General features: G+C 42.9%; 2 protein-coding genes across 10 annotated transcripts in view; one reads left to right on the top strand and one right to left on the bottom strand.

Moving 5' to 3' along the window:
• The window catches only part of LOC111948779 (uncharacterized), a 360,906-nt gene that overhangs the window by 283,152 nt on the left and 63,627 nt on the right, over positions 1 to 14,127 (top strand). The window lies entirely within an intron of this gene.
• LOC144989030 (NLR family CARD domain-containing protein 3-like) overlaps positions 9,724 to 14,127 on the bottom strand; it is a 46,004-nt gene continuing 41,600 nt past the window's right edge. For all 8 annotated transcript variants that reach the window (XM_078940707.1, XM_078940714.1, XM_078940742.1 and 5 more), the window contains 2 exons: positions 10,988 to 11,161; positions 9,724 to 10,671 (listed from right to left, as the gene is read on the bottom strand). In XM_078940707.1, the coding sequence (XP_078796833.1) occupies positions 10,659 to 10,671; positions 10,988 to 11,161 (187 nt within the window). In that variant the 3' untranslated portion in view covers positions 9,724 to 10,658. The remainder of the gene's footprint in view (positions 10,672 to 10,987; positions 11,162 to 14,127) is intronic.

Genomic DNA, 14,127 nt, shown 5'->3' on the forward strand with positions numbered 1-14,127 from the left:
TTATATAACATTAAAGACCTGTTCGTACCATTTGTGAATTACTTATCTGCATTTTCATTTCCTTAAAAAAACAAAGAAAATATTATTTTCTATCTTTAACTGGTTCAGACTATTTATTGACTGAAACAGCTGTCCTCATGGGGGGGGCTTTTTCAGTGCAGTTTTATACTGTTTTGCTAAAGAAAACAAAAAAAATTATTTAAAAAAATTAATCGTTTTTTATTGTGCATATTCTGAATGATACTACAATATTTCTTATTAGTGCTTAACAATAAACAAAGTCACCACAACATATAAAAGGGCCTCTACTTGTGTTTCTGCAGCTCTCCCCCAGTGTTGGATGACTAAAGAGGAAGATCTCTGCATCCAGCAGAGGAACTTCAGAGTGGAACAGGAGGAACCAGAACGTCTACAGACCAAAGAGGAGCAGGAGGAACCAGAACCTTCACAGATTAAGGAGGAACCAGGGGAACTCTGCATCAGTCAGGATGAAGATCAGCTTGATCTGAAGCAGGAGACTGATACCTTGATGGAGATTCCTACTTATGAGGAAGATGAGAACAGTGAAGCAGATCTAAACAATCAGCAGAGCTTTAATGTAACTGATAGTCAGGATGAAGAAGGAAACCAACATGAAGAATCAACATCAACAACAGATGAAGAGACAGAATCAACATCAACTACAGATGAAGAGACAGAATCAACATCAACTACAGATGAAGAGACAGAATCAACATCAACTACATATGAAGAGACAGAATCAACATCAACTACAGATGAAGAGAAAGACCCACAGAACAGAGATAAGAGGAAGAGGAGGGACAGAAGACATGTCCAAAGTGTGGACAGCTCTCACATGTCAGCAGGTCAGTGTGACTTTGATGTTGGAAAAAATCCCAAGAAAACAAACCTTGGTAAGAAATACAAACAATCTCAAAAAGAAGAGAGATTTTCCTCTATCAATTCTGGTAAAAACTCAAGAATAATCACTAACCCGTCTGACTACATGGAAACTGGGTCTGATGAAAGATGTTATATCTGTAAAAAATGTGGTAAAAGCTTTTGCAACACATCTCTGTTCAGAATTCACACAAGAATCCATGCAGAAGATAAGAGATTTTCTTGTAAAGAATGTGAGAAAAGATTTTTTCACAGATCTCATCTCAATAGACACATGAGAACTCACACAGGAGAAAAGCCTTTTTCTTGTAAAGAATGTAAAAAAAGTTTTAATCAAATATCTGCTCTCCAAACACACATGAGAACTCACACAGGAGAAAAGCCTTTTTCTTGTAAAGAATGTAAAAAAAGTTTTAATCAAATATCTGCTCTCCAAACACACATGAGAACTCACACAGGAGAAAAGCCTTTTTCTTGTAAAGAATGTAAGAAAAGTTTTAGTGATTTATCTAATCTCAAAACACACATGAGAACTCATACAGGAGAAAAGCCTTTTTCTTGTAAAGAATGTAAAAAAAGTTTTAATCAACTATCTCATCTCAAAACACACATGAGAACTCACTCAGGAGAAAAGCCTTTTTCTTGTAAAGAATGTAAAAAAAGTTTTAATCAAATATCTATTCTCAAAAGACACATGAGAACTCACTCAGGAGAAAAGCCTTTTTCTTGTAAAGAATGTAAAAAAAGTTTTAATCAAATATCTCATCTCAAAACACACATGAGAACTCACACAGGAGAAAAGCCTTTTTCTTGTAAAGAATGTAAAAAAAGTTTTAATCAACTATCTCATCTCCAAACACACATGAGAACTTGTAAGACTTTTTCTTGACAATGTAAGGATTTAGTGTAAACTCTAAATTCAAAACTTTTCTAATAAGAGGTCGACCTCTCAACCTCTGTACCAGAATCAGAATCAGCAGAAGACTTTATTTTACAGGGGGAAAGTTCTATATCTCAGAAAAATTAAATATTTTAAAATAAGTTTTTAGTGCTTAAAACTTCTGGGGTGAAACCTCAATGTTCTAATGAACTCCATAGCCACAGGCTACAGAGCCTCAGGCTGATGGCCTCCATACCATATTGATGGAGTAACTTCATTAGAGGGAGGCACAAGTGAATATTGAATATGTAGAATTTACATTTTCTACATACTTTCATTGTTTTGATGTGATATTCTAACTGCCTAGGACAGTTTTTTTGTTCTTATCTTCTCTAAAACACAATTATTATTAAAAGTAAAAAGTAAAGAATCAATCCATTTCAATCTTTGTATACTGATACTAGACAATGAGTTTTACTGCTGACAAAATATGTACAGCCTTTTCACAAAATGAATTATTTTAGATGTACCTGTAAATAAAAAATTTTTCAATAATGAGAGATAAAACTTGAATGTCTTCATTGTTTTGTAGTTTATGCTAATATGATGTACACATTGTGTGTGTTTCCACGACATTTGAAATATTTTGTTTGCATCTTTAATTCTAACACTTTTACGTGATCAGTGAACATTTCACTATTCATTATTTTAGCAAAAAGTAGCAACTGCAGTGTATGCTTTGTTAGGTCAAGTAACCATTTAGTAGAGATGGGTATTGTTAAGATTTTATCCATACTACTGTTCTTATCGATCTGCTGCTTTTCAATCTGGTATTCTTATCTGTGTTCTTATTGATACTTTTCTCTGTAAAAACAAGGATGTAGAAGACAAAAAGCATACTTTTTGCATGAAAACCTTCTATTTTAGAACCATTTAAAACATAATGTATTAATGTAGCGTCATTTACAACACTAAAATAAAATTATCATTAATTCCCAATGTGTCTTTGTAATATTTTTACACACTTTCAGGGAGTGGTTCACAAATTCTTGGAGAAGGTAAAATGTTTACCCCCCGACACACAAACACACACTGCGAAAAACTGTGACAAAATAAGCCAAAGCGATTCAACTTTAATACCATATCAAAATCTTCAACATTCCTGCTGCTGGAGACTGGAAAACATCAAATAAATGATCGTTAACTTTGTAAGAACGACAACATTGAACCTGTGTCCAAAACAAACAAAAAGTTGTGTTCATGGCTGCAATGTGCTGCACATCTGTTCAAAACCAGGTTGCAGGTTTGTTACTCTCAAGTCCTGCTCCGTACTGAGCCTGGCTCTGTTTCTTTGTTTTCAAAGTGGCAACAGCAGAAAATCTGACAAAGATGGGATGTAGATTGGAAGCAGAATGCCCCCAGCCTTCTGCCCCATGAGTGGATGGCCCCTCTCCACACCCAGCAGAATTCAGGGAGTGTGTGCGCTGTAAACCTCATCCTCAAGGTGGAGTCTGACGTGATTTCAATAAACTGATCCTCCTCAGCAGATCTCAAACCAGCAGCTGCTGCTGCATTAGATGGATCTGTCGGTCAGTCGTATTGAGCTCTGTTGTCTGGGAAATATTTGAGAAAGAATCCTGGAAGGGAAGAAATGTACAAAGTGAATAATCCTTTATAAAATGTAAACAAATTAAAAACCACCAGTCTCAGATCTTTAAGATTAACTTTTAATTTCTGTATTAATTTTTTCCTCACAAGTTTTTTACTCTTAAAACGGTGACTGACTCCACGTGTAAGCGCCTTACATCACACGCCGCTCCCCCCTTCCTGCAGCATGTGAGGTCTGTTTTTAGCGCACTTGCGCACGCACACACTCACATCTCACAACACACAGAAAGGTGTAGGTATTCTCTAGAGTGATATTTCTGCCACCACGTTGCACACAAAACTTTTTAAGTTGCAAGTGAAAATATGAAATATTTGCTGCTTTTCAATAATTTTCTTTTGCTTTCAAAACCTTTTCTTGGGTTTGCAAAATGCATGTTTTTGCATGCGTTGTGTCAAATCTCGCTTTTTTCCTATCTTTGATTTTACTGAGTTAACTTTCAGCTTGACGTGACAAAGCTGCCATCAAACAGCTGCTGATTGGTCCAGAATCGAACCAATCAAATTGCCGTATTTATCTAACATGGGGTCTGCTACAGAGGCTCAAAAACTGAACCAGTTCTTCTTACCCTCAATTTTGTCTTTTTGGTTGAAGACGTTTAAATTTTTTAATAATATTGTTTAATATTATTTAATATTTAATAATATTATCATACTTTTTCTTTTTTTAGCATTGGTTAATTTTTAAGTAAGATTTGTGAATTTATTGCTGAGGATCTCCTGAAACTGTAAAGTTTATCTGCTGACATTAAATCAACATGTTGGTCAGACGTGCACACACAGGACCCTAGGGGGGTTTGAACACCTGCCCTTTCTGCCTCCTATTCAAAAGTGTCCTCTTTGTTTTGAATGAACATGAATACATTTCTGTTCAGCTGCGTCCACACTGACCGCCTCTCTTTCACCGCGCGGATAATTCTCTGCTCGCCGTCTGTCCACAAATGTGTTCCTGAGCTGGACGCCGCCTGTGGGCGGAGCTTCCAGCTAATGTTTTCAGCCTGATGGCGACATGGAGCGGTGTCTGTGTTTCTGTCATTTCCACTGCATGAAGACACGGATGATGCTGAGAGGTCAGGTTTCTGGATGATGAAGAGTTCTCCAGAATCATGGGGAATCACGTCTCCATGTCTGGATCCTTCAGATTCTCTCCGTTCAGTCATCTTCTCGCCTTCACGCCGCCCACCGCTTAAATGGCGCCGCAGGACCTCAGATGGCGTTTGTACCAATTACTTAACTTTGAAAGTGGCTACGCCCACCGCTCAAATGGTACCAGAACCACTGAAGAACAGACCTGCAGAATCCTCACAGCAACAGCAGGAGAACATTCATTCTCAGTCACACTGTTGCATTCTGGGAAGGAAAGCTGGAAGACAGGGCTGCTCAATCCTGGTCCTAGAGATCTACCAACCTGCCTGTTTTCCAGATCTCCAAGCCCTGCTAGCTGCTGATTGGCTCCATCAGATGTCTCCAGATTGTGACTGGATGAACACACCTGGTCCAGGTGATCAGCAGGAAGGAGTGCAGGGAGAGCTGGAGAACAGGCAGGTGGTAGATGTCCAGGAGCAGGAAGGAGCAGCCCTGCTGTAGGACGTCTGTGTTTCCAACATCTGGATTCAACTGGATTCCTGTTGATTCTGCCTGCAGCACATTGTGCACATCGACATCAAGAGCCTCCAGTCTTTGATTCTTCCAAGTCTGGGATCAAGTGAACAAACTCATGTTGACTAGAGTTTGCTGACATCCAAATGACTATTGGATGACTTTCAGCTCCAGAGATCAGAAAGGAGTCGTTGTCTCCAGGTGACTTCATCTCTGCTCGTCTGCTTTCAAGGAGCAAAAAGTCTGTTCCCACTTTGAGCCCCGCCCCTCTGGAATCCTGATCCTGATACTGGTGGTCTCTCTGCAGCTGCTTCTGGATCATGGGCCTCCTTCAGCTCATGGTTCCTCTGTCAGTCTCTTCTCCTCAGAGGCCTGTCAGCACATTCAGATCAGCTCAGATCCATCCAGACCTCTGCAGGAGCAGACACCTGGAAAACATCCTCCATCACCTGGAACGCCACCAGCAGCCGTGGAGCCGCTCCACTCAGTCGCCGTGGCGGCAGAGGCCACTTTCAGGGTGAGGTCAAAGGTCAGACGTGATGTGAGCAGCGCCGCCACACTGTCACTTCCATGTAGACATGTGTGTTGTTGTGGTCCAGCTGAACAAGCTCTTGGTGGTGTTGTTGGTGGAAATGACAGTTTGAAGTCCAACACGTCTGGACTAAACCAAACTTCTTCACAGCAGATTTGACCTTCAGCTGTTTCACATTACAACTTCAATCTGCTTCCAGTCTGCAACCAGTAGAGGGCGCTAAGCGGGAAAAGCTTCACTGTTTGCCCAGAAGAAGAAGCCTCACCAAGCCTTCATGAAGGTCAGACTCCGTGCACGGTGGAGCAGTGGTTAGCGCTCTCAGTGAGAATGTTCAAATCCCAGCTGTGACCTTTCTGTGTGGAGTTTGTCTGTTCATTCCACCCGTGTTTCCTACCACACGCCAAAAACATGCTTCATACGTTGATGGTTCCTCTGAATGCCCCTAGGTGTGTGTGTGTGTGATTGTGTGTGTTTGTGTGTGTTGTCACCTGTCCAGAGTGAAGCGCCTTCATCCATTTATTTTTATTTCCAGCGTTAAAAAAAATGGTCATTAAATTATTTCAGGCCCCCCCCCCCCCCCCCCCCAGTGGTGGACGATCATAAACAGCAGAGAGGAGAGGCGGAGCCTAAGTGCTGAATTTGCTGAAATCATTGAATTGATGTCATTCCTGTTTCAGCAAAGTCCTAAAGTCCATTTTTAGCAATTATTCATGACAGGAAATGAAACCACGTGGTAGAGCCTTTCCCCGGGAGTCTGATTCCTGGATGGCCCCGCCCTCTGACCCCAGGCCTGTCCTGCCCCCTCCTAGTCATCCACCTCCTGTTGGAACAGTAACATCTGTCCACCACTAGAGGGCCTCAGCTCTGATCGGTTCCCTCAGCTGATGATAAAAAAGTCAGAATTCTGGAACCAGAACAGTTGAAGCTGAAATCCATGAAACTCAAAGACTAAATAGATTTGAATCTGGTTTCAGATCTAGTTTTTATTCAATTATGATGGAAGAATCACAGACAAATATGAAATGTTCAGTGGTCTTTTCTCTAGGATTCAAATGAAATGGTTCAGTCCAACATTTGAGATTGTTGCTGTCAGACCTGCAGACCATGAAAACGGTCAGAAACAGCAGGAATAGCGGTTGTTTTCATGTCTGATGAGGGTTTTTACATCAACTGAATGGGATTTTTGTCATCCAGAACATTTGACATCACTGATCAAGAAGAACCAATCGGAGTTTTTCTGCGTCTCCACGCTTGTAATGAGCTGTTTCCACCAGCAGGGGGCGACAATGTTCAGCTCCTGCTCCAACTTCAAGCAGTGGTAGGAAAAGTGACGTCACATCCTCCATGTTTCTGGAAGGATTGGTGAAGATTTCAGCCCTTTATGTCTCTGACTTTGATGTTTGATTTTTATTTAAATTTGATCATTTGATTCTTTTCAAATGTTTTTATTTTTAATGGACAAAAATTAGTTTAACATTTCTTCTTCTCCTCATCCAAACCCCAGTTGTTGCCGGGTAGACTTTCAAGAATGTTCCCGTTTCTGAAACATGGATTTCTTTCTGGAAGACGCCATTTTTGTCCCTAAATGTTGGATTCAGTGTGAATTCCAGTCCCACTCCCAGCATTCCTGCTCCTCTTTAGCTCCTCCTCTTCCTCCTGATCAAAGTTTGAAGCCCAGAGCCAAAAGTGCGTCTGCAGCTGCTTCTGCTCCAGCAGCCGCTCCCTCTGCTCCTCCTGCCTCTCCTCCTCTGGGAGCTCCTGCATCCTCCTGACTCCTCCCTGTCCTCCAGCATCATCAGGAGGCTTTCAAAAGGCTTTCTGGAAGGTTCCAAAGCAGAAAGCTTCATCCTTTGAAGATGGAGGAAGACTCCAACACTGACAGACAGACAGACAGGAAGTCTCCTGGTTTTTCTGCTTCAGAAGGTTTCTGGGAAACTGCAGAGTTTTCTTTGTGGAGCTAAAGAGCTGCTGTCAGTCTGCTTTGGTCCATCAGGAATGAAGGTCAGGACTGAGAGGAACCTGAAGAAAGTGACTCTTCATCATCTGCTGCTGAAGAAGACAGAGGAAGATCCACTGTGAGAGCAGCTGCAGAAAGCTTTCTGCTGTTTTTCTCCTCTGAGAGAGTTTGGAGTTCCCAGCAGTTTGAGTGGAGCTGAAGCAGCAGAGCTGAAACAGATGTTCTTCTGCTCCCATTCAGCATGAACGGACAGATCCACTGAAGGCCGGCCTGAAGCTCTGGCTTCCAACACGTCTGCATGGATCCAAGCGTGTGCAGTGTGTGCTGACATGCTGTTCTCTGAGGAACATGTTGGTGTCTGACTGGATCTGAGGACACAAACAGCTGCTGACATCTGAGAGGGTCAAGCTGCAGAGTGGCTCCTCAAAGCTCACGTCTCTGCTGCTTCTGTCTGGATCCACCACTAAAAGGACTGTCCAGAGTCGCTCCTGATCCGGTTCCAGTCTTTCTGGCTCCAACTTCTCTTGGCTGTCAGGAAGCCTTCATGTTCTCTGCCTTCCTCACATTTCTGTCTTCTCTCTGGGCTTGAAGCCCAAAAGGAGCTGAAAGCTGCTGACTTCAGTCTGATCCCATGTTCTGGATCATCCGTGTTCCTGAAACACGCTGCTGGAGCCGTGATCAGAGGAACCGGAGAACTTCCCAGAACATGCAGACACATGTGGAACTGTTCTGATCATCTGTGTGTGTTGACAGTGAAGGAGAGCTTTGTCTTTGAAAAACCTTTATTGACTCTGACAGAGTTTCAGCTTGAGTCCATGTGGTTTTCATTCTTCCATTGAAGTGGTCTCCAGAAACTAAAGATCTGCTGAATCAATGCTCCTCTGAGAACTTTGGAGCTTTTCTCTGCATCTGTTCCACACTTGAATGTGCAGAAGATCAAAGCGCCGGACGCTCTGAGCTTCAGCGTTCCAGTCAGCAGCTGCTGAACCAAAGCCAGCAGCAGGTGAGGATCTGGGCCTCAAAGCAAACGGACAGAAAGATGAATGGAAGAAGGGATGGAGTCCCAGTGTTGAAGACATCAGCTGGAGAAGCTCTGAGGCTCTTTCAGCGCTGCTGCTTTCCAGCAAACCAAGCAAACTGCAGCATCTGTGATCTGAGAGGCTGTTGGTGAAGAAGAGCATCATCAGCATAGAACTGTGGGCCCTTTGGGTTCAGAAGAACAGCTTCATGATGTGGAAAGAATCTGTGTCCTTCAACAGCTCCAGAAGATCCCAAACATGGAAACTGGAAGCAGTTTGGATACCGGTTTCTTCCTGAACTTTGAGGATCCAAATGCTGAAAATGGAAGCTGACAGAGAATGCAGCAGACTTTACCAATGTGCTGAGAACACTAGAACATCCACAGAAGAAGAAAACACTGTTCTAGTGGAACATCTACAACTTCTGTCCATGATTCAGAGGAACTGCAGAAAGATGACTCCTCCCACTTTGGGTTTGGACAAATGTAGAAAAGACAAAACAAACAAATCAGAACAATTTGGATCAATTCTGGCAGAGCTTGGATTCTGGCTGGATGATCCTATAATCAAGAGACTCAAACAGGAAGTTCCTGATGTTTACTTCTCTGCTGGAATTCCATTTTCCAGTGTTTCCACAACTGATGATGTCATCAATCTGATCTTTCAAAACACTTTACTTCCTGGTTTGATTGACAGCAAATGTTCCTAAAGATCTGACCCCCTAAAAGCTCCAATAGCAGCTCAGCAGAAACTCTGATCTTTCTTGATGTGGAGGGGCGGAGCCTGAAGAGGAAGCATCTTTCTGCAGGTGGTGCTGCAGCTTTGGGCATGTTTTCCAACTCTTTAGCTTCTGCTGTTCATGGAGTCGTGTCCCTCTGTTCTTGGAAAGGAGAAACCTGCAGAGAACTTTTCCCATTTCCACTCCCTCCTTTCAGCTGCTGCCCACTGTTCCCCTCTGAATCAGGAGGGAGGGGCTCTCATCTGTTCTGCCCACCCCCATCTAGAAAGACATCAGCACCACCTGAACATTCCAAAGCTCTTTTCCAACCCATTTCTACTGAGAAGGAACCAAACACATGAAGATTAGAACAGCTGGAACAGGATGAGGGGGAAGGCTAAAGATTCAAGTCTGTTTGTGAGTCAAAGATAGAAATCAATAGAAAACACAGAGTTGATTCAAAAGAGCATTTATTAGATCCAAACAGGCTGCAGGAATTTGACAGACAGCTTTCAGTTTGAAGATGCAGTTCTGCAAACAGCCAGCAGGTGTCTCCTTTCTCCCTCCTGCTTCAATGCAGTTGGTGTTATGTTTGCCAAGAAAACCATAAAATGCAGAAAACAAAACATTCTTATGGAAACAAATTATTGATAAAGAAAACAGGTTGATAAAACTGAATCTTAAAGTTGAGTTTGTAAAAACGTTTCCACAGTAGAGTAAGTCCTGGGATCCACATGTGGACGTCTCCGGAGTTTTCTTTGTTTTCACCCCTCTGTTCTCTACAGACAGTGTTGTCTAGTGCAGCAGTAAAGTTCTTTAAACTGCTGACTTGGCATTAGTTATTTCAATCCTCATTTCAAGGTGTATCAAAGTGGAAATGATGAAATAACATTGAAAAATGTGAGCATAGAGGCTGAATCCTGCATGAACTATTTCAGAGGAAAGAGGTTTCAAACTAAAGAAAAAAGAACAATCAAACTATTACAACCATCAGGAGAAAATGTCACAATAATCTACACAAACAGCTTCATGAACAGAGAAACAGACATCGGCTGACAGGAAGAATGACATCAGTTACTATGGCAACACAAGAGAGAAGAGAAGCGGAAGATTTCCCAACACTCCAAGTTAGAATGAGAAGAGGAAGTGCAGTTCTCCATCAGTCCACCGGGGGAGCTGCAGCACAATAACTGTCCACTTGATGCTGAGAGAGACAGTGGAGCTGATCTCAGATCAGTTCCTGCTGCAGCTCTGACACTCATCTCCACTTCCTCTGATTCCTCCATCACTCTGCTCTCCACCTCCCAGGAACACCGTCCAGTCACAACATCTCTGCAGACCAGCTGCTGCTGCTGCTCCTCTCTGCTCCTCCAGGAGGACCATCAGACTCACCACCTCCACCTGCAGAGAGAAAGTGTAGAGCCAGAGATGAAGGAGTGTCTCCTGATCCTGGTCTGTCAGTCAGTGATGCAGCACAGCAGCAGAAAGAGCAGCAGGAGCTTCAGTCCTGTTCAGAGCAGCAGCTTCCTGTCATCTTCACCTGTTGGAGCTTCTGCTGCTCTGATTGGCTGACTGTTGTCCTGAAGCTTGTCATCATTCTCCTCAGAGCTTCACTGAGAAGCTGCAGCTTCACAGGAAACTCTGCATCTTTGCTCTCAGACTAACTTTAGGACCAAACATCTGGAAGCAGCTGGACTGACTCCAACCCTCTACTGACCTCAGAGTCTGCAGTTTGGAGTTTGGACTCCGCACCAGATCCTGGAGCTGCTGAACATCTGAATCCTGAAGGTTGTTGATCCTCAGGTCCAGTTCTATCAGGTGGGACGGGTTGGACTTCAGAGCTGAGACCAGAGCAGCACAGCTGGTCTTTGTCAAACTGCAGCTCCTCAACCTGAATCCAGAAGAAAGAGTTGAGTTTAAAGACAAAGTTCCTGTTTTTCATCCTTCACTTCTTCTAAAGAGTTCAGAGCTGAAGAAAATCTGAAAGTTTAGAAAAAGTCCAAAGATGTGAAGCAACAGCAGCAGATCAGAAGAGTCTCAGATCAGAGAGCTCTGTTACTTATGCCTAACAGCAAAGCACCAGGACCCGACGGCTTTCCGGCAGAGTTTTATAAGGAATTCTGGGAACAATTGGCACCAACGTTTTATAAAACGGTAAAATTTATCAATGAAAGCCAATCTCTACCACCTAACATGAACTCTGCCAACATTATCCTTCTTCTAAAACCAGACAAAGACCCCACGAGTCCTTCAAGCTATCGCCCCATTTCTTTAATTAATGCAGATGTAAAAGTTATCTGCAAAGCACTAGCACAGAGAATAGAAAAAGTCACTCCTCACATAATTCACTTTGATCAAACTGGATTCATCAAAGGCAGACACTCGGATGACAATGTCCGCAGACTCGTTAACATAATAGACTTTGCAACCATCAAAAACCAGGAAATGACTATACTATCACTGGATGCTGAAAAAGCCTTTGATAGAGTAAATTGGAAGTTCCTCATTGCTGCCCTCCATAAGTTTGGGTTTGGAGAATCATTCATCAATTGGATCAAAATATTATATCACAACCCCAATGCATCAGTTAGAACTAATAAACAGACTTCAAACAGGTTTTTTCTTGGAAGAGGAACTGGGTTGCCCACTCTCCCCCTCTCTTTTTGCAATATTTATTGAGCCTCTAGCTGCAGCAATAAGACAGAATGAGAGTATTAAAGGAATTAAAACCAAACACAGCCATCATAAAATTAGTCTCTATGCAGATGACATATTACTGTTTTTAAGTAATATACATTCTGTAAATGAAACGGCAACAATCATTAATGAATTCTCTTCTATATCAGACTATTCCATTAATTGGAATAAATCTGTTTTATTACCACTGAACAGTAATGCGGAGCAAGGACTCACAATACCAGTTAAATCAGGCAATATAAAATATCTAGGTATTTATTTTTCCCCCAAAATATCAGAACTGGTGCAGCTAAACCACACCCCATTACTGAAAAACATACAGGACGATCTAACACGCTGGACCAACCTGCCTCTGTCCCTTATGGGCAAGGTAGCCACGGTAAAAATGAAAATCTTACCCAAAGTTAATTATCTCTTCTCAATGATTCCCACACAACCGCCATTAAAATGGTTCAAAACATTAGACTCCTCCATATCAAGCTTTCTATGTAACAATAAACCTGCAAGAATTAGTATAAAAACTTTAAAATCTGCAAAAAGCTGTGGAGGATTAGAATTACCTAATTTCCACAATTACTTTCTTGCAAATAGATTACAATACACCTAAAATGGTTAAAAAATAATCCAGAAACCAACTCATGGTTAGACTTGGAACAGGCGTTATGTGGAAAGATCAACCTGTCAGATCTTCCATTTATTAGCCAAATAGTTAAAAAACAGGATTGTTTCAAAAGTATTAATATAAACGCCACTTTAACAGCCTGGTGGGAATTTCTCAAAATATCAAAGTCATCAATTCAACCGTGCAAAATGACACCCATCTGGAACAACCCAGACATCCTCATAAACAAAAAGATTATCCACTTCCCAGCTTGGCAAGCAGGGGGCATAAAACAACTAGAGCACATAATTATTGATAGAAGATTCATAACTCCCCAGGAACTTCAAGACAAACATGGAATAAATAACTTCTTGGAATATCAGCAACTTAAATCAATTATTACTAAAAAGTTTAAATACAGAGACAACGATTTAAAGCTACCAGATGTAGTTACCACTTCACAATGAATAAAACTCTCTCCAAAATATACAAACTTTTATGTAATTTAGATAATAATATTTCACTTCCGACAACAAAATGGGATGCGGATTTGAGCATCAGCACAGATGAAAGCTTTTGGTCAGAACTTTGTCTAAACACCTTTAAACTGACAAAAAGTCCAAATCTGCAGCTAATCCACTTCAAAACTCTTCACAGAATTTACTACACTGGACAGAGGATGTTCAAGATGGGTCTCAGTAACTCAGACATTTGCGAGCACTGTGATAATAATCTACCCGACAGCTACATGCATGCACTGTGGTTCTGCACGCCTGTCCAGGCTCTCTGGCAACAGGTATGTGCCGATCTATCAGTCTGGCTTAAGGTTTCAATCACAGCCTCACCGTCACTTTGTGTGCTTGGTGACATGAGTGCCATCGATGTAGAAGGAGGATTAGGCTCTATCATTTTCATAACTCTTTGCATTGCTAAAAAAACTATTTTAATAAATTGGAAAAGCAAGAAAAATAAAAATATAAGTCAACACAGAAATCTGCTGCTTGATCATATCAGCTTGGAAAAAAGGTCAGCCCAAGGTTCAAGTATCTTTGAAAGAACTCAGTCTCTCTGGTCTCCCATAGCTAACTCCATGACTTAGGGGGTGGGGGGGCCTGGTCGTCGCTGCTCCTTGCCCTTCTGCCGTGGGCTGGGGTGGGGGTCGGGGCCTCCGGGTCCTGGCGGGGGGTGGTGGGGGCTCCGTTGGTCGGGGGGTCGGGTCCGGCGCCTGGGTGGGGCGGGCTGGGGCGCTGCGTGGTCCTCTGGGCTTGGGTGAGGGGGTGCATGGTGGGGTGGTGGGGTGGTGGTCTGGCTTGGCTTGGGGGGGTGGTCCCTTTGCCTGTGCTGGGGGGGATGGCGGGGGGCGCTGCTCGGGGGGGGGGCCCAGCAGCGCTGGATGGGCTTCCCACCTACACCTGGGGCTGGGATCGGCCCTTCCCTGGCTCTGGGGCGGGACGGGACAACTCTCTTGGGGCCCCGGTCGCTCTGGGTGTCATCCGCTTTGGCTGCGGGGTCTGGGGGTGGGGTGGGGTGGGGGGTCTTGTCGGCCCTGCCTTGTGGGG

The sequence above is a fragment of the Oryzias latipes genome, chromosome 2 (genome assembly GCF_053564925.1).
Source record: "Oryzias latipes strain Hd-rR chromosome 2, Olatipes_Hd-rR_3.1".
In the NCBI taxonomy this organism is placed as follows: Eukaryota; Metazoa; Chordata; class Actinopteri; order Beloniformes; family Adrianichthyidae; genus Oryzias; species Oryzias latipes.